The sequence below is a fragment of the Biomphalaria glabrata genome, chromosome 9 (assembly GCF_947242115.1).
Source record: "Biomphalaria glabrata chromosome 9, xgBioGlab47.1, whole genome shotgun sequence".
NCBI lineage: Eukaryota > Metazoa > Mollusca > Gastropoda > Planorbidae > Biomphalaria > Biomphalaria glabrata.
This window is the reverse complement of record NC_074719.1, coordinates 38,416,297-38,441,387: the sequence shown is the minus strand read 5'-3', so window position 1 is coordinate 38,441,387 and position 25,091 is coordinate 38,416,297. Positions and strand designations below refer to the sequence as shown.

The 25,091-nt window shown below is 36.9% G+C and overlaps 2 protein-coding genes across 3 annotated transcripts in view; both read right to left on the bottom strand.

Moving 5' to 3' along the window:
* The window catches only part of LOC106061438 (uncharacterized), a 34,907-nt gene that overhangs the window by 7,163 nt on the left and 2,653 nt on the right, over nucleotides 1–25,091 (bottom strand). The window lies entirely within an intron of this gene.
* LOC129928423 (uncharacterized) overlaps nucleotides 17,472–25,091 on the bottom strand; it is a 235,472-nt gene continuing 227,852 nt past the window's right edge. The window contains exons 1-2 of one of the 2 annotated variants that reach the window (XM_056042715.1): nucleotides 20,100–20,362; nucleotides 17,472–19,717 (exon numbers count right to left, since the gene is read on the bottom strand). In XM_056042715.1, the coding sequence (XP_055898690.1) occupies nucleotides 17,936–19,492 (1,557 nt within the window). In that variant the 5' untranslated portion in view covers nucleotides 19,493–19,717; nucleotides 20,100–20,362 and the 3' untranslated portion in view covers nucleotides 17,472–17,935. Of the gene's footprint in view, nucleotides 20,363–25,091 lie in introns of those variants that run through there. The other variant, XM_056042714.1, reaches the window with a different exon arrangement.

Genomic DNA, 25,091 nt, shown 5'->3' with positions numbered 1-25,091 from the left:
ATGATGACAGATGATCTTGTAACACTCTGACCGAAAGTGGGATGAACGAATTTTTAAATCTTTCTGTTTTAGTCCTAATGGAAAGGAGACGACCACTTAAGATCTGATGTAACAGTGGTTTAATGGGTGCAGGTTGTCTTTAATAAGTCATGGTATTGCTATTCTAGTCGTTATTAGTTCATTACAATGACATTTTTTACGCGTCGGAAACTGGCTTCATTTCTTTACTTAGAATGTGAACAATATTATAGCTAGCTTGCCAACGACTAATTTTCTGGTCTCTTTTTTTTTGGTAAATATTCCCATGGATCCTCAAATATCTAGACATAGTTTTAACAATCGCGGCTCAAAACCAAGAAAGCCGTCATATTTGTTTTATAATTTGCTTATATGTTTTTTTTGTTTAAAAAAAAAAACAGCCACACTTTACAAAAGTAGAAATCAATTCAGTTTTCCTGGTAGATTCTAAATTCAGTCTTCTTGTAGTTTCTTCAGTCTCCCATTTGATAAAATACAAATTTTAAATGTCATGGTACCAATCAATTAAAGATAAAGTCAGGGCCCTAACCTATGTACACTTTCTACTGACGTTTCGGCGGGCCGGATAAAACCACTTTTGCAGGCCGGATCTGGTCCGCGGGTCGTATTTTGGGTACCCCTCACATAAAGTGGTATTCAAAATTTATTTCTATTTTCGATTGATTTGAATTCCAATTCTACTTGCTGTCGCCATCCAGTTTCTACGGGTTTCTCGTCTTTCAGCAGTGGACACTTCCTCTTCCTGTCTAAACCATGCACTACATGTTTTGATAGATCTATAGTCTCTTAAAACAGATAAAGCATCTAAGTTCAGACTATTAGGAGTTTAGGACTAGATCTATATTTTCCGAAAGCTCTATCTAATAGATGAAGCAAATTGTAAGGAATATGTCTGTCTGTCTGTCTGTATGTATGTATGTATGTATGTTTGTATTTTTGTATGTAATGTAGCCTATGTATGTATGTATGTATGTATGTTTGTATGTATGTATGTATTTATGTGTGTTTGTATGTATGTATGTATGTATGTATGTATGCATATCCTTTATAGAAATTTAACCGTTTGACCAATCTTAATGAAATTTGTCATGAAAGTTCCTTAAATAGGCCTAATAGCGGTGATCCTACGATATGTAAGGTTGCCCTACACTGGCCTAAAGCAAGAGAGTTTACTAGATTTAGGCCAATGAGGCATCTTGACATAGATTTTAACTATTCAAACAACAGAAGTGCCTTTTATAATTTAACAAAACAGTAGTAGATCGAAAAAAAAACAACAACCCGAGCAAGGGCAGGTAAAAACATAGCTAGTGCGTCGATTATCCATATTAATTGGGAACGGGTTCTGACTGGCTAATCGATCGTCTTGACCGAATGTGGAATATTATAAACAGTCCATGTCACCAACAATATAAAGAATATTCAAATGGGGTACTGCGCCGTACGTAAACACCAAATATAAGAGATGTATACCGGGGAACAAAGCGTTATACGTAGTAGCCTCCCATTAATATAGAGAGAATTACTCGCTGATATTTCGCTTCACACCATCACGATCACTTAGATAACATACTGTAAAACAAGAGGCAGTCCAGATTTTTAACGTTCCGGATAACTCAAGTCCGGATAAACGATGTTCCACTATTATTCTATAATACACATTAACTCTAAAATAATGCTACCACAAGTTTTGAATCAATGTATTACAATACAGTATCAGAGGGTCATGGATACAATACAGGGTGAACAAGTGCGAATATAAGGGGAGGCTACTCTAATAAAACAGGGGAAATAATGCTGGGGCTCACGAAGCAAAGAACGGAAATGAATCGTCTTTCCAAGCAGAAGTCATTTCACGTGAGCCCTTAGAGGTCAGTAAATAATTTTACAAATCCAGTTGGTGGACAAAATGAACGAAACAATTAATTTTGATACGAATTCCTTCCCCCCCCCCCCCTAATATCACCGTCACCTTCACATATCCCTTAGTTGGTGCACCACTCCTGATCTGTCGACCGTCTTTCTCCATTCCTCTCTGACTTTCGCCAAGACTAGAATCTCTTTCAATGATAGGCCAGTCCCTTGTTGCCTAACCTGCCTTCCCATGGCTTTCTCTGTCTGCCTTTTAAAAAAAATTATTTTCCCTGATACTGTTCCCTGTAGGATTGTCTTTGCGAGCCCCGTGGACCTAGCGATATGACCATTATGGCCATTCAATTTAAGTTTGCAATTTCTGAATGTGGTCAGCAAGTCATTTCAATTGTGATCAAGTCAAGCAATAGGTGTGCATTATAACATACATTTGAAAGCGGGCCTGTTTTGTTCATGCAAAAGACATCATCAACCGAAAGAAAGACTAGGCCCTCCAATTATTTAAGGCCGGCCCTGATACATAGATAGGTAAAGAGTGGCAGAGTGAATAATATTAAAGCGCTAAAAACAAAAATGATACCCGATCTATCAATCGATCTATCCATCGCTTAATATAATTTTAGAAATCAATGATTTCACCTCAAAGAAGAATACAAATATGTTTATGCTATATTCCGCAGTGATGCCCAAAATACGTCCCGCGACGTGCTTCCATCCGGCCCGCCGAATCGTCGGCACAAAAGTTAGAAACCCCCCCCCCCCCCCATCTTAAACAATGTTCAAAATGTATCTTTACCTACGTTAGTGCCTTCACTTTTTTTCCTAATGGATTACTACCAAGGCATTTAACATTTGTGCGTTCATGAAATAGGACTAAAGAATCTACTAGGAAAAGTGAACGGATCTTTACTTTATTGTAGAGCATGATACCATTGTTAGCCAACATGTTTGTTTTTATAAAGAAAGTCTGACTGTTTTTTTTTTTAAACAAGAACAACAAAATATAAACAGAACTTATGCCATTTTTTGAAGTGTAAAGAGAAAATGCAGATATCCGAAAAAAATCAATGTAAGTACTAGATCCTCGGGTTTGAAATAAAATAGTTTCAGGTAAATTTCATTAAGTTTTTGTATCTTTTTCATCATGTGGCCCGCGACACGAGTGTTGGAAATTAAAATGGCCCGCAGATTGAATTAGGTTGGGCATCACTGCTATATGGAGTATATTTATATCCTACGCATATAGATATATTAATCTAGCCGTGCATGTTAATTAGAGACTCTACTAAATCATTCATTTTCCTGGTTGATTCAGGCAAATGTTCTGTGGATTAAATTCTCCACCTTGAAACGTTTCCCATATCACTCTCTTTCTCTCACCCTGTCTCTCACTCTCAAACCCACACACATACACAGCTGCACACAAACAGAAAGTGTCCATCTAATGGATAAATAAAAGAGAGATATGTGCGTGAAGTGATGATTTCGTTTTATTGATCTGACCAGCGCTGCTTAGGGAACTCTACACCCTCTTGCAGGCCGTACACCTGAGGATACTCAACTACACCCTCTTGCAGGCCGTACACCTGAGGATACTCAACTACACCCTCTTGCAGGCCGTGCACCTGAGGATACTCAACTACACCCTCTTGCAGGCCGTGCACCTGCGGATACTCAACTACACCCTCTTGCAGGCCGTGCACTTCCGGAGACTCAATTACACCCTCTTACAGGCCGTACACCTGAGGATACTCAACTACACCCTCTTGCAGGCCGTGCACTTGCGGATACTCAACTACACCCTCTTGCAGGCCGTGCACTTGCGGATACTCTACGTTAACTGTTCATTGACAAAGAACTGTTTAATAACAAGGAAACTTTGTGTACACACACACTGCAGACGAAATATGTTAAGGAATTATCTGTACAAAGCTTTATATCAACTCACACTGTCTGTCTGTCTGTCTGTCTGGTACAAATCTTGTACACCTTATGTTTGTCCACTTTCTCTTTCTATGATCAAATTGAAACTTTACACAATTATTCATTTTTCTAACAAAATATGAAAAAAAAATGAGCCAACTAGTTAATTAAATATTGGCAACTATTTAGTTTTGTTTTATATAGAAAAGGGAGTTAAACCTTGCAGTATTGAGATGTACCTCAGTGATTTCGCGGCTCTTCCCCTTAGAAAAGCTAAAAAAATTTAAATATATATTTTGCTTGTTTTGTTCCATTAAAACAGTGCGCCAAATTTGATCGGCCAGTGGGTCATATAATTTTGCGATGCGCTTGTCAAGGGCCCCCATGTAACAAATGTCTTCCATTTGCTTGATGAAGGTAGTTACATAACATACTGTCGATTGTGGTTTTGAAGGCCGAATACCAATATTTTACTACGCTTATATCAATTCACTCTGTCTGTCTGTCTGTCTTGTACGTTTTTTAACACGTTATTATTTATCCCACTCCCGAAAGATATTAACTTTAAATGTGAAGTTCTTTCCCTTAGTTAAAGGGAATAATACTGCCAAATTTCTCAATAAGTTGTTTTTATTTCCCCTTTTTTCGATACCAAACAAAATAATTAATTACAAATAATTAATGTAAAAATGTGTTAATTTTGTGACTGATTCGTATGTTTTTAGGTAAAACAATTAATTGTGCAAAGTTTCAACTTGATCCAAGAATGGATGCGGGAGAAAGAAAATTGTACCAGACAGACCAACAGACAGAGAGAGACGATTTAAGCTTTGTAAAAAAAAACAAATTAAGGTGACCTCGATCTAGCAGGTCATTGAGCATTGTGTTCTTTACTTTGATTTCTGTCAAAAATGTTTTCCTAGAGACTCACTCGTCTAAAAGCATTTCGTTGAAAATTAACAGATTTCGCAATAAAAATATCTTCCCTTCACCACCTAGACATTTCGCGTCCGGTATTAATTACAACTGACGCTGGAAGTAATTATTCCCATCATCTGGTATCCGGCAGCCCTACTGTCTTTCATCGTGTGCTGATTTTTTTAAAAGTTCAGACTAAGTTAACATTTAGAAAAAAAGTTTCCTGAATAAAATAGTTTTGGCCTGTAAATGCCAAATCTGATTTCCGTTTCTATATTCCTTCATTCTATACGATTTGAGCTGTGTTATGTTTACAGTAGCGCTTCGAGATGTAAGTCCGAGGGAAATAAAATATGTCAATTACCATCTGTGACGTCAATCAAACACAAGTCTAAAACGTATCTACTAGACCCAGCGCTGAGCACTTGGCTGGCGGAAAAGAAACGCAAGATAACAGAAGGCTGAATTCATCCAAAGTTGACACTCGGGTCAATATTAAAACTAAAACTACCATTTTTCAGACCATGCGATCTATAAGAGGGGGGGGGGAGAAGACGCAAAGCTCATGTGTTTCTATGGCCGACGGTTAATGAAGGTGTCGGGTGACCATGACAACGGCAAACCTCATTGACTTCATCAGCGTACGTCAGGGTGGGCTCAGAGAGGTCGTAAAAATACTAAAGTTCAAATTCAGAATATTCAAGGAGATTCGATCTCAGGCCCCTCGGTTCAGAATCCAAGCGTTTTACCACTCAGCCACCACACCTCCTGGAAAAATATTACGAAGTTGATAAATATAATCATGAGGCGCGGTGGCTGAGCGGTAAAGCGCTTGACTTCCGAACCGGGGTCCGGGGTTCTAATCCTGGTAAAGACTGGGATTTGTAATTTCGGGATCTTTGGACGACTCTAAGTCCAACCAGCTCTAATGGATACCTGACATTAGTTGGGGAAAAGTAAAGGCGGTTGGTCGTTGTGCTGGCCACATGACACCCTCGTTAACCGTAGGCCACAGAATCAGATGGCCTTTACATCTTCTGCCCTATAGACCTCAAGGTCTGAAAGGGGAACGTCACTTGCAATAGCATCACGAATAACTAGGTCTCCATTGTCTATAAAGTTTGAGATCTTGAACTGGTTTCGACTAAACTCTTTCTAGTGGTGGAAACACTAATTGTGGGAGCGTTGTGATTGGTTTCTGAATCGAGGGGTCTCGGGGTTCAAATCTAGGTGACGGCTTAAAACTAGAATTTCGGGATTTTCAGGACGCCCAATTCTAATGGGTACCTTGCAATATTTGGGGAAAGTAAAGGCGTTTGGTCGTTGTGCTGGCTACATTAATTATCCTCATCATCTGACCTCTAGGTTGTAAGATCAGAAAGGGGAGAAAGAAAAAAAGAAAAGAAAAAGATAAAGACAAAAAAAAAGTCAAAGAGTAGGAAAGAGGGGAGAGAAAAGTTTTAATGAACTTGAACTAGACACAAAGAGTGAGAGAAAGAAAGAGAGACAAAAAGTGGAAGAGAGTGAGGTGGAGAAGACCGAGGGAGAGACAGAGAAGAAGAGAAAGTTTTGAACATTTTAACTCGTTTGTTTTGAATTTATTCCCCCCCCCCACCCCCCGTTCCTAAAACCTTGAACTATTGACAAAATTTCTTTTTACTCAAATATATTTCATCTGTTCATCTGAAGATACAAATACGACAATCTGCAATATTCTTCTTAGATTTTACATTTAAATATTTAAAGATGAAAAAATTATTGCCAAAAAAAATTATAAAAAAATAAAGATTTAAATATAAAAAAAAAAAATGAAATAATAGAAAAATAATTAGTCTTTCCAATTAAAAACAGCAGGTTGATAGAAAGTTTTTATTTAAATTACTTTATTGCGAATTATAGACAATGAGACAAAATTAGTTTCACCAACAGGGCGATTTCTTTTTTTGCTTTTTCAGTCTTTCTCTTACCATCTTATGTTTCTTTTACCCTCGCTACTACCACAGGGGAAGCGCGGTGGCTCAGCGGTAAAGCACTTGGCTTTCGAACCTGGTGAAGATTTTTAATTTTGGGATCTTTGGACGCCTCTGAGTCACCCCAGCTCTAATGGGTACCTGACATTAGTTGGGGGAAAAGTAAAGGCGGTTGGTCGTTGTACTGGCCAATGACACCCTCGTAATCCGAGGCCCCAGAACCAGATAACCTTTACATCATCTGCCCTATAGACCACAAGGTCTGAAAGGGGAACTTCACGTTACTTTTACTATCACGGGGAAACATCAAGTTAAGAGATAGACTGACTATGATGACTGTCTAGACGCAAGGCTGATTATTACGTCTCAGAGAACACATATCGTCCTACATGTTATTTTCTTCTGCCCACTAGATTTAAATCTATTGTCGAAGCCATGTCCTAGATCTAGTAACCTCTTCTTTTTCAAAGTTCATCTTTTTTTTTAAATTATGAAAAGAAAATCGAAAATTCTTCCGAAACAATTCATATGCCTAAGTCTAATTACAGCAAAATCCCCCTCGGGCCCGCCTTGCTCTGCCAGCTCTCTCACCCGCCTCCTGTCACTGGACTAATCATAAGGCTTTACCGTAAACCCTTTTTAATTTTCACCCATCAAAACAAAGCCGATCAACCGGGCAGCAGTTAAAAAATACACTGTCGACTACTTTTGAGAGTCTCATTTTAATCCCATTCTAATTCTCCTTGACATTTTAATATGCCACTTCTGCTACTTAAACCACGTGACAATTCTTTGAGATGAATAAAATTAGTTTCTTTATTCGTCTGCTCAGAAGAAAAAAAAAAGATCCTTGATGGATTTAATTTTTTTTTATTTTAATAGTAGTCAATTAAAGCCCTCACGATTACCTAAAACTATTAGTTTTTTTTTTGTAGAACACGAAATATAGTTATGGTTGAAAAAAATGGTGTCAGAAGTGAAATTAATAGAAGAAATCAAGTTGATCCCACGTTATTAACAGAAAGATTATCATTCCTTAGACTTTAAATAATATGACACAACCTGGTTTGGAATGGTCTCCTGTGTTTGAGAGAATGAGAGAGAGACAGTGTAATTCTACATCGATGAACACTATGTACAACTGAAAATAGAATTTTTATTATCGAATTGCAAAATGTAAAAGATTAAAACGAAAATTCTGCCACACGCTTTGCGAATCTTTTCGCTATAGAAATGTCACATTAAAATAAAGATTTTATATGCTACTTTTTCTAGTATACAAAAAGATGAAGTATTATATCTCCCCTATCCCCAATTGGTTAAGTTTAAAACTACTGGTTTTAAAATTATTTTCTCAGGATGACAAAATAAAGTAGCGGAATTATTTTTACAAAGCGTATGTCAACTCACTCTGTCTGTCTGTCTGTCTGGTTAAAAAGTGTGTACGTGTTATTTCTCCCACACCCATTCTCGAATCAATTTGAAGCTCTAAACAATCATTTATAGTACCTAGCAAAACATGAATCAATTTTTTAAAAAATTAACAAATTAATCAATAAAAAAATAAATAAATAAGGGAAATAGCTTCTACATTATTGAGATTTATTTGTAAGCGCGGAGTTATTTTCATAAGACAAGTTTTAATTTAAAAAAAAAAGAAAATGTTTTTTTTTTATTTTGCTCGTTCTTTTTCTTCTTTTAATCGCAAAAAAAAAAAAAAAAAAAGACGGACAATGATTAAAAATTGTCCCATAAGGTCCAATGAGAAGCAAACACCAGATTGATATTCAGACAACAATTACTTTGAACTCTTAGCAGGCTCAATTTCCTGACAACAAAAGGGTGGCATTGTCTTTCACACTTTGTACTAGTAATGGAAATTTAGATAATATACAATAAACTCGTGGGCGGCCTCTGCGGGTCGGCAGTACTCACATACTAAGTTATACACAAACACAATGAAAAGTTTGCTGTTTAACAAAAAAACTGACTCACTTTTTTTTCTGTCTCTCGTAAAGATATTTTTTTTTTTTATGTAGGGCACCTTTGTCAAAAAAAGTGCAAAACACGTCTTGCGGAAGAAGCCAATGTCTATTCTTCATACATGGAGTCACATCCTAAATGGCACACTGGTGTATCCGGTGTCCTTGATAAAAGGTAGTGTTGATAAACTAGTATTTTTTTGCACTTTTTAGCAGAATTAAATTGTTTAAGCTCCCCCGTTTGTAGGTTTTATTTTAGTTGGCATCACTGTATGCGAAAATCACATTTCTCGTACTGCTTTATGTATTGAAAGCTCAAGTCTCTCGGGGCCTATTGGCACCGCGTCTCATGTTGAATAACGCCATACTCTTGTGTTGGGCCTTACCTTTATATCACTATTGTTTATATCAGTTACTTTTAATGAGTGAATATCCAAAGAATTCACACCTACCTTTTTATTGCTACAAACGACTACGTCTAAAATATTTTTATTCTAAATTCATTCAAATGATGAACATAAAGTTCAAATAAACACTGACACAATAAAAATTAACGCTTGAAAAATATTTTTAAAAAGTGAACAAAAAATGAGCGTAAAATTTGACAGAAAGGATTTCAATTTTGAAAATAAAATCGGTTTTAGAGATCGAGAGATTGGATTGGATTAAAAAACAACAACAGTAAAATTAGTTGTCTTTTTTTTGTCTTTCTACAAATTTGAAGCTTACTACATTCAAGTCCAAATGCTGGAAGGGTTTGAACTCGCGACCAACCTGGCGACAGTTGAAGCGAGACCATTCGTACAATAAGGTCTGAACACTGACCCGCGTGTCGCACATTGTGGGCGGTGTAAATCGATAGCTCGTGGCCACACCGTACAAACCTGGGACTTGGCAACGAGATGTTGGTCCAAACTACCCACAGGCTGTGACGCTACAGGCCTTCTAAACGATTGGTCTCGGTTGAAGACGTGTATCACACGACCGGGCAGCCGTCAATAAATTTGTTGCTCCCAGATCCAGTCTATGAAAAGTAAGTTTAACCCTTAAGATGCCTGTAGTAGTTAAGCCTCTTAACATCAGAATTGCTATTCCATTTTGCATGCACTCATTGTAAAACAGCTCAGCACTTAAAGGGTTAAGGATCGACTAGAGTTAGGCTTTTGTGTTTTACAAATGACGTACAATGCCGTACGTCTTCTGTTAAAAAAAACGGAATACTGTTGGAACTATTAAAAGACGAAAGCTGAGCTGGTTTGGTCCTATTGTAAGACATGACTCACTGTCAAAAGTACTTCTTTAAGGTACAGCAGAGGAAGCAGAAAGACAGGATCGTCTATTGAGAAGCACGCTGGACAACGTAAAAGAATGGACCGGCCCCTCTCTTGATATCCTGCATAGAACAGCTGCTGGCTGGGAATAATGGAGGAATTTGGTTTCGCAATCCGCCAAAGCACCCCCTACGATGAAAGTCAAGGAATAGATGATGATGTTTATAAAATAAAAATACTGGCTTTATTATTTGAGATTGCTTCTCAAACAAACATTCTCTCTCTCTCTCTCTCTCTCTTTCTCTCTTTCTTTCTCTCTCTCTCTCTCCCTGTGTATCTAAGTTTTAAGTGAAGTTTGGTTTCATCTATGAAAACACAAAACTCTCTCTAACAAATATTGTTGACCCCCTTAATGAAAGGCGCTGAATTGTATTGACATTGCTTTTGATGCTTCACTGTTTTAATGGATGCTCAGCATATCTGCGTCTACCACAGTCTCGTAGCCAGAATATTTAAATAAACACATTCTTTATAGTTCTTTCAAGCTTAGTATGCCTATATTCTTTTTAATGGGCGTTGTTGGTCAGGGACACCAGAGCCATTAAGTCTATGCGCACGTGATAGATGGTAGAAATTAAATATTTGTTGTAGAAGACAGTTACTGTTTGAAATAGAAAAGCCACATATCTTTCAGTATCAAATTTAATATTCTAGTTAATACACAACATATGTCAATCAGTCACTTATCTAAGATTAGTTTAAGTTAAGTTCATTTTGAGCTTATAATACGCAGACATTTAGCAGACAATAACGTCAAATTAAAAAAATTAAGCATGTTAATTACACTATAAAGCTACCTTAATCTTATCTTATAAAATATAAACGTTTGTTTGAAACAATTTGATATGTCCGAGTATTCACGTGTTAATCTAGTCATATGTGTAACTTAACTCTGCTTAGTCGTTGACTTTCCTGGCTGACTTAAGCAACCCGCTCCATGCTCTGATGACATTAGAAAAGAAGAAGCACATATATTTATATGCCTACGTATATATCATGAAAGGAGCACTTGCACGAGTTAGTCCTAGCATATGGAATAAGACATGTGCCTTTATCTTCTTGTCCTACCGAATTATTATTATTTTTATTTCTTCTTCTTTGTATATTTGTAACTCATGGTTCGGTATGTTATATTTTAAGTTTTTACTTTTTATAACATTGAACTATTTCTAAACTCACACATTTGCATGAAACTTATATTAAGCTCAATCTTTGTTCTCATCCATCTCTTATACTACTGTAAACATTTTAAAGTCATGACATGTACCTGAATGTACACAATTTCAGATTTTTTTTAGCATACTCATCATCATCTGTCTCTTGACTTTCGTCTTTAGAGTGCTCTATAGAGTGCTCTATAGAGTGCTATATAGAGTGCTATATAGAGTGTTATATAGAGTGCTATAACAGTTCACGTAACCAACTCCGTCTCCTTGTCAAGGTCAGCAGCTGTTCTTAGGAGTATATTCAGAGAGAGTCTGGTCCATTCTTTTTGTTATCCAGCCAACATTTGTTTGGACAAAACTATTTCTTCGTTCTCCCGCCAATGTTCCATAAAGGAAACTTTGGACAGTGTGTCATCTTTTTCGAATTAACAAAATCAGCTCAGCATTCTTCTCTTCACAGTCATCATCATCATCATCTTTCCTTTGCGTTCCTCATGGAACATAGGGCCTCAGTAAATACACGCCACTCTCCACGGCTAGTTTTTTAATGGCTTCCCAACTCTTTCCGGTCCTCTCGGCTTCATCTAGTATACTGCATCGTGACGTTCTTTTTTTCTCTTCAAAGTAATGAGGAGTTTTTCCTTTTGCCAGCCAGAGTGTTGACTTGTGAAAGTTCAAACTCATTCGCCTTCTTTTCCTGGTATCTAATACCCAGCAGTGTTCTGTAATATTTACTCTCCTAGGCTTGCCTCAGGGTTCAGTGTCCAACTTTCACCACCATATAGAAGCATGAAGACCACTAACGAAGAATACAGTTTCAAGTTTACCCCATCCCTTGTCATGCTTGACCCTAAGTATTTAAATGAGTCAACTTCTTATGTTTGGCCATTCAACTGTATTCACATCTCGCACTATCTCCAGATTTCAGAATGATATATTTAAGGAGAAAAACTTTTTTTTTCCTTTATCTAGATTAAGCCAAATCTGAGGGTATAAAGTAGACCAATGGATCTATCTGTCCAGGATTAAATGCAATATAGATGATCATTGTTTTTAAACAGAAGTTTGTATTTTGTTACAGGATACACTGACGACTTGAGTTATAAAATCCGCCAAGCGATTTGAGGAGGATGCTGCCATACCCCAATCACTTTCGTGTAGTGACGTCACTTCACCCTCTTATTTATTGACCATATTTACAGCATCCGTTTACGCAAATTGCAAGAACAATAACCCGAGCAAGCAAAGATTTAACAGGCTCACATCAATTTAGAGTGGTTCCCCCTGGGAATGAAAATGTGTTTTTTTTTAATTTTTTTTTTAATCCTTTCACTTTGTTTTAAATTTATTTTTTTTTAAACATTTTCTTTCTTTTCTTTCTTTTTGTTAAATAATTTTACGCTCATCAAAATTTATTTTTAAAAGGTATAAAAATCTGCGAAAAGAAACTGGCAAATTAAAAAGAAATAAAAAACCCTAATATATTATACAGAAAGGGAGAGGAGCATATTGAAAACAAGGGGACACCACCAGAAGGAAGTATGACGGGTTTGTGGGTAAGACGGAAGTTGAACAATTTTATCCCATAAATAAAATTATACTCTCATTGACGAAAACAATATTCTGATTTTTAACCGAAAAAAAGAAAAGTATATGTGTTTGGGGGGGGGGGGGACGAAGTGTCTTTGAGAGTTTATGTCATAAATTGTGTGTAGAGAAAAGTTAAAGGGAGGTAATAGGGAAACATGAACAATTAAACGTCACCACAAGTGGGCCCAAAAAACTTTTATAATCTGTAACAATAGCTGTTTGTTTGTTTTTTATGATAAACGCTCAATATTACCATACCATCTATCAGCATATAGCTAACGATGTATCGAGATATAACAGAGGAATAAAACGAATATATAAAAGATGTAGCATTAATACCCACCAACAACAAAACAGAAATGTTTCTTTATATAATAAAACGAGTATCAAACTATAAGGCCATCGCCTCCCGCAGAAGTAACGACACTCTAACTAAAGATACGTAAAGCATAGATCTAAACCATAAACTATAAAACATTTCCGCCTTTACGTCTTGACGCATTCATAAATAAAAAAAAAAACTCACTCCAGGTAAATGCATTACCTATATTTATAAAGAAAAATAATACATCTAATTAGGACTTGGGAAATTAATGATCCCCTTCAAAACAAAATTTCGCAATTATGGAGTCATGCATCATAAGACAGATATTCAAACTGCAATTTCTTATCAAGTTTTTATTATATTTTGTTTTATTTTTGTATACCGGTTTGTCTAAACTAAAACTCGGCTATGCAAGTGTAAATTTGAGTAAAGCCATGTGATAGAAACAAAGAAATCAATGAAAATTAGAACCATAATGGTAGCGTGTGACATTTTCATTGGATAGCCATTTAGATTGGAGCAGACGTAACAGTAGCAGATTTTATATCTATGATAGCAGACTATACATGCTGAATGTACAGATGGAACTGCATCAATGTAGATATAAAGTATTAGCGGCATTCAAGAGTTCTCACGAATGCTCTAACAGCGAAGGCTAGCTGTGAGAAGACTGGTGCAATATTGTATTTAACTTGAACCTTATTTGACATTTTCAGGGAAAGCCTTGAATATATGTTTAAAGTTTAAATCTACAGGGAGTCCCAACAGTCCAAAATGATTGGGACCCGTCACCAGACCCATTTCCGATTAACGAATATTTCGAAGTAAGCAAAATCACTTCTAAAATACATAAAATGCATACAATAATGAAATACAATGATGTAACGACGTGATTACATATATTGGCACTGTATGTAGTGATACACACAGTTTCTTTTGTTTCCTGTCTCTGAAACTAATTCTGTGTTGGAAGCGTGTGACATGAGAGTGAAATGTTTCTTACACAGTAGTCAAAGTACTTTTCTACATCGCTAAAATATTTATAATGTCCTTATTTCGGTTTCGGATTAAACGGACTTCCCTATTACTAAGTTCGGATTATCGGGACACCTCTGTTCCTCAAGACATTAGATCAGGGGTGGGCAACCTTTTTGTATCGAGGGCCGCATTAAAAAAAGTTTGGGAATGGCGGGCCGCATATATATATATATATATATATATATATATATATATATATATATATATATATATATATATATATATATATATATCTTAGAAGGATACGCTAGCTAACTGTGTAGAATGTGTTTTAACTGATATTTACACTGTATTATATTCACGTTTCTTTCTATTTTTGTAACAAGAGTTATATCACAATATCCCAACAACTATACAGTTGTACTTAATGTGCAGTATTTTACTTTTTACACTCGCGCATAATGTTCCGGTACTGCGAAACTATCGTGCTAGTTGTTACCCCTGTGACTGCTGTTAAATTACAGTCAGTCAACATTGACCAGTGATTATACTTGTTTTGTTTCCACAAAAGAAAGCTTGCTCACTGAATGAGACAATATATGTTCCGGAAGTCCATTGACGGGACGAGCGAAACCTGCCCTTCTGGATTATCACCAGAGAATGCTGACCATGTCCTTCAATGGTTCATACTTAATCAAGAAACCCGAACAAGACTCTTCAAAGACTATTCGGAAAACTGCCAGATCTGGAAACCACTGCGCGGTTCATCTCAGATATAGGATTGTTCATTTGAGCCCTCCAACATGTAAAATGAGAACCAAGAAGAATGACAGATGTATGTGTACCCAAATAGTGTGAACAGCAGCAAATTTTTTGAAGTGTGGAAATACAGCTTCTGGCACCCATAAGACTCCCCTGGTAGTACTGACTGGAACTTCTCTTTGCTTGGAATATTGTCCTCTGAAGCTGAATCAGCTTCTACGTTAAATGGTGAGCTGACGGTATTGATTCTTGACGTCTTAAAATTTGCTTTTATAAATTGCACAATCAAGGAATCTTAATAAGTTGTACTTTTAATTATTTCACTAAAAATAGTTTCACCTTTCAGCAAAGGAAAATGACAAAACTATTTTCTTGTGCTTGCCTGTAGAAATGGGAAAGCCTTGTATGAAAAGATTTAACATGCATTTACATTTCATTAGCAAACAACCATCTGCAATAGCAATAATAAAAAACATGAGATCTGTCTTCCACTCTTCATTACACATATTGGTAACAAAGTCACAGTCAATGTCCTTCAAGTAACATAACAGTTTCTTCCTTGAGAATTTATATCTCATTTGACTTTTCCATCAAGTAACATAACAGTTTCTTCCTTGAGAATTTATATCTCATTTGACTTTTCCATGCTAAGCTAGCGGATGCATTTTATTATTTTCTTCATAAATCGGTACTACCCGTGGTTAACACTCTTAGCTCCAATGAGTTTCATTGACGTAAGAGTTCGGTCAAACTTTTATACAGCTTTGTGCAAACGTTCCTGTTCAGAGTTTATGGTTGAAATATTTTTTTTATTAACAAAAAATATTTTTCTCAAAGATCGAGCTCCGTCAGTTATTACACTTGCCATCTTGTTCCAAGCCTACCCAACACTCAGAGATTGTGTCTTGAATCGAGTGTAGTGATGTATAGCCAATAGGCATAATCTTCGTTTACTTAAAACTTTTATAATGAAACAGTTTCAATAATTAATGACAATAGTATTTTAATATTTGCTTTTTTATATGTATATATTGTGGGCACACCTGATTTCTATAGGTGTCGGCGGGCCACATAAAACACTTCGGCGGGCCGCATGTGGCCCGCGGGTCGTAATTTGCCCACCCCTGCATTAGATGATAGAAGCAAAGGTGAACTAAATAATATAGAAATATAGCTTTGGGCTAATTGAGCCATAATCTTCTCTGGGAAAAAAAAAGATTTATATTTGATCACGATTATTTTCAGATCTAATTAAGATATAATGACTCTAGTGAAGAAATATGTTGATTGTAGTAATTAGCTTTTCATTTGACCTTATCCTTTTTTGTTCTTTTTTTTCAAAGCAATGTAATAGTTCCGGATTAGCTATCGATAAAAATGGGTCCAACGATAATTTTAAAATAAAGAAAAATACATAAAACCTTCCTTCAAAAGGCAAAGAATGCTTACAAATTAAAAAAAGAAAGAAAGGAAAAAAAAAGATGTTGTCTAACACAAACTCGTAGGCGACCACTGGGGTTCGTAGTTAATAGAGAATATAATACACTCATGAAATATTTATAAAATGAGATAAGATCTACATATATAGAAACTGATCTTATCTTATAAAATACAGATGTCACTTCAAAAAAGAGGTTTAAGTCCTATGCGTCTCTGTAGGTCAATCATTCATTCATGTAAATAAATGACCTAGACTCTGTCTGATGATCAGGAACTGCAATTTAAATTGTGAGCAGGCCAGGCAGGCGCGAGTGGGATAGAGAGGGGACCTATTCTCTGCTGCTCAACATTAAAATTTACCAACAGTAGGCAGATGTTTGCGCTACTGGGTGGGCTCAATCTGTGCACCTCGGTATGGTGACCAAAGGGGCTAGAGTAGCCTAAGTAACCAGACAACTAACTATACTAACTCAACTAAATGAAAACAAGATAAAAAACTTTAGTTTACGATAAATAAAACAAAAAGAAACTTTATTTACATACAAAAATAAATCAATAATAAAAAATAATATATACACTAACTTGACTAATCACTACTACTGAACCCATCAACTAACTAAAACCCTCTAAATCTACACCACTACACTACAAACACTAACAAACTAACCAAACCAACTATCTAACTAAATCACTACCACTACTACACTAGACCTAGATCTACACAAACACACTACAATAAACTAGTCTAGATCTACAATATCCTACTATTAAACTCATAACACTAACACTAAAACAAGAATATCTTATAAATCCTTAGGCTCAGTACCTTACTATTCACTAAGAACAGAACTGAGAAACAGACTATAAATATAACTAAGTTTACTAAGGCATAAAAAGAAACAAAATAACACTAGATTCTAGCTTCTCTAGAATTAGAATAGATCTAACAACAGTAGTTATAAACAGCAGCTCAAAGCAGCAACACAGCAGTTATAATAGCAGGCCGTCCCAGGTACAGGAATAAAAATATAATTAGATGACAGCCCACAACGATCTTCAGCTGTCACACAGACAGATATGGTACTGACCACTGGTCAACTGTACACTGAACTGTTTTAAAACAGCGTGGGCATCACTTTTTATACACAAAAAGCGGAAGTAGAAATAATAAGTTCGGCACTAGCCTATAAAAATAAAATATATAAAAATATAGCTCTGGGAGCACAAGCTCACATTCATCCCGCCTTAAATTTTTTTGCGTCCTCGCAAAACAAAATACTAACAAACTACTTAAAATGCATTACATACATACTGCTGACATATTCTACCATCAAAGAAAATACACACTAAAATCTATTTCACACAAAAATATACATCTCCATGACATGACTTAAATTACATTGCTTTACAAGGACAAAAGCAAAAAAATATACACTTCATCAGCTAAAAACACAAGAAAATACTCTTGATCCTGTACATTCTCAAATAGGTACAGCAACTACTAAGCTTAAAAAAACTTTTAAATACACATGTAGATAACATGTACTCATAGAGTTATTACAAACTAATACATCTTGATACATTGGAATGCAACCAACATATTAACTAAAAATTACAAATATACAAATGAAGAATTATGCTAGTATGGTGAGGAAACGAACTTCATTTCCTCCTCTCTTACATATCGGTAAGTACTCCCATCTTCTGCTTCCACCATGTACCAGCCAGAAGCATACTTGGGTACTGCAGTAATTACGAAACAAGAGGGTTCATACTGCATGAACATTCTTCCCTGGCCTCTGACTCTCTGTTCCACAAGAACTCTGCACCCAATGTTCAGAAGGTCGTTCCTTTTCTTCTGCAACTCAGGAACCTCATGGGAAAGCAAGGTGGATTCTGGTTGGACCGGATGAAACTGTAGGAAAGGATTTGTTTCCCTACCTCTTTCTGCATGATTACTGGAAGTGTCAGGTGAGGCAACTTCTGAATGGATCGACATCATTTCTGCCACTGCGGGTTGGTTTCTGCGAACAATTGAATCAGGAGCAGTGTTGGATCGCCTAGGATTCTGTGGCACCTCAACCAACAATTCTGCTGGCTTGGGGGCAGGTTGCAGTTGTACTGCCTGTGGTTGTTCAACTGAGGCAACCTGAACGTGATTCAATGCTGCAGTGACATCAGGGCAAGCTCGGGTGAAATGGTCCCGGCTTCCACAATTCAAGCAGTTGCTTCTAGAAGGGTGTTGCTGGTGAGCCCGGTTCCCTGGCTTCTTTCGCTGACCTTGGAACCTGTTCTGCAGCCTGCAATTTCTTGCCAGATGGCCAGGTTTGCCACAAGTGTAGCATTTCCTGTTCTTCGTCGTTGGCCTCTTATGGTTAAGAGTGCGCTTTGTCTCCACGCGCCGTTGTGAGGTAATCTGTCTCACATTGCCGCTAATGTGATCAGGTTGATGGTGGTTGCAGTGGGGACAGTTAGAGTTCTGTGGTCCCGAAAGTTGTAGGAGCACAATCTGGGCTGCAAGCTCCTCCACTTGCTTGGAGAGCGCAGCTAGCTGGCCTTCAATCTTTATCTCACTGCATGTGACGTTGACTTGCGGTGCGACATCCTCGTCCTGGGCCCACCTGATGGCCATGTCTCTTAACGCCAAGAATTCAGTTTCTGGCCTGTCAAGTAGTCTCTCTCGCAGATCTCTCCTTAGGATCCTGTCACTGAGGTTTTCTACAAACTGGTCCCTCAGGATAGACTTGCTGAAAGGAGTTTCAGATAGAGCTCTCTGCCTGTCTGTGAGTGCTTCAAATGCTTGAAGGAGACGGTGTGAGTATGCGCGGACAGACTCATACTGGTGCTGGCTTATTCGGAACAGCTCCCCAATGAGGCAGTTGATGCTCCGCCTTTCTCCATAAGTGGAGCGTAGAACTTGCACAAGGGCATCTGGGCATGCCCTTGTCGTCTGAGGGTGACACCTAAGTTCGGCCTTCACTGCCTCACCTAGATGTGCAAAGAGGAAGTCACATTTCTCCTCTGGATGCACCATGTGTTGAGACTTCCAAGTTCTCTCAACATTTTGAAGGAACTCTTCAATTTCCCTGGCAGGACCATCACCATGGAAGCGCCGGATACTCATCTCTGTCCTAGGCACCAAGATAACTGTCTGAGACGGCTGCATTCTTGCTGCTGCTGCTGCCTCGCTGTTCATCTACGTAACTACTCAACAAAATAAAGCCTACTAACCTCTCGATAACAATACCAAAAAAACAACTAAACTAACACTATCTATACCGCCTATCAATGCCTAAACTCCTACGCAAACCTAATCTATCACAATAAAAAAATACAAGTCTGGTCACTCAAGCACAGATCCCACTTCTGACACCAAAAATGTGAGCAGGCCAGGCAGGCGCGAGTGGGATAGAGAGGGGACCTATTCTCTGCTGCTCAACATTAAAATTTACCAACAGTAGGCAGATGTTTGCGCTACTGGGTGGGCTCAATCTGTGCACCTCGGTATGGTGACCAAAGGGGCTAGAGTAGCCTAAGTAACCAGACAACTAACTATACTAACTCAACTAAATGAAAACAAGATAAAAAACTTTAGTTTACGATAAATAAAACAAAAAGAAACTTTATTTACATACAAAAATAAATCAATAATAAAAAATAATATATACACTAACTTGACTAATCACTACTACTGAACCCATCAACTAACTAAAACCCTCTAAATCTACACCACTACACTACAAACACTAACAAACTAACCAAACCAACTATCTAACTAAATCACTACCACTACTACACTAGACCTAGATCTACACAAACACACTACAATAAACTAGTCTAGATCTACAATATCCTACTATTAAACTCATAACACTAACACTAAAACAAGAATATCTTATAAATCCTTAGGCTCAGTACCTTACTATTCACTAAGAACAGAACTGAGAAACAGACTATAAATATAACTAAGTTTACTAAGGCATAAAAAGAAACAAAATAACACTAGATTCTAGCTTCTCTAGAATTAGAATAGATCTAACAACAGTAGTTATAAACAGCAGCTCAAAGCAGCAACACAGCAGTTATAATAGCAGGCCGTCCCAGGTACAGGAATAAAAATATAATTAGATGACAGCCCACAACGATCTTCAGCTGTCACACAGACAGATATGGTACTGACCACTGGTCAACTGTACACTGAACTGTTTTAAAACAGCGTGGGCATCACTTTTTATACACAAAAAGCGGAAATAATAAGTTTGGCACTAGCCTATAAAAATAAAATATATAAAAATATAGCTCTGGGAGCACAAGCTCACAAAATATTGACCTTAAAACTCTTCATATGTATACACATACAATGTACTTACTTAGTTTCTATATGTTGCTGTCAAAGTGAGAAATAAAGACATTCTATGAATGCCTAGGAGAAAGAGAAAATGGAGAAATCATTTCATACTTTGCCTAAAATTTTCAGGCATTCTGTAGAATTCCAGAGGTGCGGTGGCTACGCGGTAAAGCGCTTGGCTTTCGAACCGAGGGGTCACCAGTTCGAATCCTGGTGAAGACTGCAAATTTTTTTTAACTTCGGGATCTTAAGAGCTCAGCCCAGCTCTTATGGTACCTAACGTTAGTAGGAGAAAAGTAAAGGCGGTTGGTCGTTGTGCTGGCCACATTACACCTTCGTTAACCGTAGGCCAGAGAAACAGATGATCTTGTACAAATCTGCTCTCTACTTTACTCTATAGAAATCCGGATTTAGAACTTTTCAAGTTAGACACACATATACACACAAACATATACACACACACACATACATATATATATATATAGTAATTAATTAATTTAACTTGCAATACAGTCATTTGAACTAACAATATATATATATATATATATATATATATATATATATCCCTATACGTGTGTGTAAGTGTGTCACGGAACACACAACACTTTGATATTGTCTATTGCTGAAACTTTATGACATATTTAATATTCTAAAATAAATTGTTTGTCTTTATTTTGATTTTTTTAAAAACCACTTTCAATATATAATTTTAAACAAATGTAACTTTGAAAAGACTAAAAGTATCCTAAAAGTCAATAGTTCTAACCGATGTAGGCGATAATGACATTCGAGGTTTAAATAGCGTTTTAAGTGTTTTTAGTTCTTAATGTGACAGACAGACTAACGGAGATATATTTTTTTTCTTCAACAAGGGACGTTGTTGTTATTTTTTACTTTGATGTTGTTTTGTTTTTTGTTTTTTTTATCTTACATATTTCAGATGCTCCTTTGGAATTAAAGCTTAATTACATCATAGTCAAAACATTCCACAGGACGGCGGGGAAGACAACGAGCAGGGTTTGAACCCGGGACCATTGAGACGACAGTGCCGATCGCATGCCACACGACCACGCAGCTATTGAACTAAAGGTGAGTAGTATAATGTTATGGTGCTGGTAACTAAAGTAGAACCTAAGGAGTATGTTTGATGTATGTCTGTCCCTCAAAGAAATCAAAACCGTCTGACCAAACCTCATAAAACTTGGCATAAATGTTCCTTAGATCATGGCGGAGACCATAGCGTATGGGTAATGTCCCTCCCACAACCGAAAGGCCCTAAAAAGTTTTAAAGAATATCTAAATGTATCTCTATTATAGATTGAAACCTTTCAACAAATCAGGTAAACCCGTTTTCACAGTGCTTTATTCTTTATATTTATATGTCTACTTAACGGATAAACCCATTTTCACAGTCTGCTTTTATTTTCGTAGCAAAATATTAAAAAAAAAAATACAAGTTTGACATAGATCTAAATGCATACCAGTAGAGCAGTACCTTAAGGCCGCAGACTTCTGACTGTCCGAAATGATTGGGACCGACCCATTTCCGAATAATGAATATTTTCGATGAAGCGAAATTATTCCTAAAATAAACATAATTATGAAATACAAGATGAAACCAGGTAATTAAATTCAATCCAGTTGAGCAGTAAAGTAACCCCCGTAGGCAGCGGGTCTCATCCGGCTAGTTATGCAATAAAGGTGTAAAGAAAGACGGCAATTCTTCTTCTTATTTTTCCAGCGCAATACATACTGTGTTCAACATTATTGCAGACAATGAAGTCAAAAGAATACTAAGTGGAAAACTTGGGATGTATAGATACGAGGCATTCACCGCCTGGCTACCTATCAATGGGACTCGAGCTGAGCTGTGTTTGTTGAGCGGCAGCACGGAAACCTTCTCACAGATACTCCCTCTCCTCAAGAAAACAGAAGAGAAAAAAGATTGGCCCATTGAACATACTATAAGCATGAAAACTGTGTAATAGAAAAGCAAATAAACAAAAAATATCAAATGACATTGCGAAGTGAGAATATAAGGCAAAAAAACCCATAAAACTAATAAAAAAAAGACCCAGAGCGTAGAAACAAATCTCAACAAAGGAACAGTAAATTAGTTTAAAAACATTAATCAGCGAAGAATCCAGGAGCACGCAATGTTTCCATATAAACAAAGTATGCTGTGACGTAAGATTTAATCCAACAAATCTGATTGGATAGAGGTTTCAGAATACGCAAAAGTAAAAAGAAACAAAACAAAAAATTAATTACATATTTATATTGAACTGAATAAATGTGAAAAGAAAAGAAAAAAAAAATGTTCATCAAATAGATAGACTACTTAAGAAATGAAACTTTGTTAATATAGGAAGAAGAGGCTGCAAGATAATGGAGAATTAAAAAGACGAGATAAATGCAAATTTGCGAGACCAACAAAAAGACAGAAATGTTCTTAGAGATTTTTATCCTTGGCCGGAAAAACTATAGATACAAAGCCCGTAGCGCATCCGGTGTACTGAATGATAAAAGTGTTGATAAGCTAAGTGTATTTTTAAAAGTCGTATGATAATTTGTGTAGAACTTTTAGAACTGTGGAAGGCGTGGTGGCTGAGTGTAAAGCGCTTGACTTCCAAACCGGGGGTCTCGCGTTCGAATCCTGGTGGTATTTATTTTTAATATCGGGATCTCCGGGCGCCTCTGAGTCCACCCAGCTCTAATGGGTACCTGACATTAGTTGGGGAAAAGTAAAGGCAGTTGGTCATTGTGCTGGCCACATGACACCCTCGTTAAAAGTTGGCCACATAAACAGATGACATTTACATCATCTGCCCTATAGACCACAAGATTTGAAAGGGGAACTTCACTTTAATTTTAGTTTTTAGAACTGTAGAATCAAGTTTATAATTAAACGATGCCTAGGGCGCTAATTGAGCTCCAATTCCGCCAACCAGATATCATAAGCGATAAGCTACAAATGAGAGAACTTAGAACATTGGATTCCGAAGTATTTTTTCCATCAATATGTTTTGAAAACTCGCAAGGCACGGGACCACTGTACCAGTTATTTCGGTTGAATATTTTTTATTTTGTTACGTAATAAATCTTCAAACCCACCCCCTTGTAACAAATCGTAATTAAAAATTTACCTTAACTAGTTACCTTAACTAGAACACTAGTTTGAAAAGTAACATTATGAGCATTGCTTGAAGTATTTTGTAATGAGTGGCTAAAACAAGGTTGGATACAAAATTGTAGATAAAGGTCTAGCTACTTTTTATTAGAGATGGGAAACGAACCGAACCCGAACCGAACGAACCGAACTCGAACCTCACTTATGACCGAACCGAACCGAACCCGAACTTTGAAACTGCTTGGTACGAACCGAACCGAACGAACCCTCCTTTTCTTAACCGAACTAATTTTGCAATTTGTACATCCTTTTTTTTTTATTTTTGGGTTAAAAAAATAAAACAAATTACTTAAATATTTTATTTAAATTCTAATGATTCCATTATACTTTAAAAATTTGGGACGGGGGGGGGGGGGGGTATTTTGAAAACTTTAAAAAGAAAAAAAAAGCGGCGCGCTGGGGTTCCCATGGGTTTTTCCGTATGTGCTGACTCCCCCTGGCCTTAAATTTTCGCGGGCTGTTTGCAATATTGGTTTTGAGTTGAATAGCCGCCCTCTAATCTAGATCTAGACTCTAGTTCCTAGTAAGTAGAAAGTCAACATTAAAATATTGTCAATTTTATTTGAGATGGCTGTTAGTTAAGAGTAGAATAGTTTTTGCCGATTAGAGAGTGTAGATATAAATCTACAATAGATTCATTTGTGTTCTAGTTTAAAATAAATTTTAATTATCTTCTAAGTGATTTATTTTTACAAAATTTTGAAGTATTCCATATTGGACTATTATCAGTGGCGTAGCAAAGGTGAAGGAGAAAGGGGAGAAATGGAAAATCTCCCCGGGCCCCCACTTGAGAGGGGCCCCAAATGTTTTTTTTACAATATTCAATATTACGCAAAATGCAGGGGCCCCCAAAGAGGTCCAGCCCCTCCCGGGCCCCCAAATGATGAAAAATTCCTAGCAACACCCCTGAATATTTTTACTATTATTCTGTTTTGCATTATTGATCATCAGTATTTTTACTGCAGCGTTTCTCAAACTTTGGGTCCTCTCCCGTGGGTGGGGATGGCGAGTACCTTGAATTGGGGGATGGGGAGACGCAACTTCCTGACAAAAAGGGGTGTCATAGAGTGTGTGTGTGTGTGTGGTGTCTTGTGGCGATAAGAAGAGGTTAAGCGACTGATTTGTGTTTATGCATTGAGTATGAAGAAATTAGCGTAATGCAAATATGAAATGGCAGACAATCTTGAGACATGAAAGAGTAAAGACGTTGACCTATATTTCGTTTAAATATCAGTATATTTCATTAATATTACATCT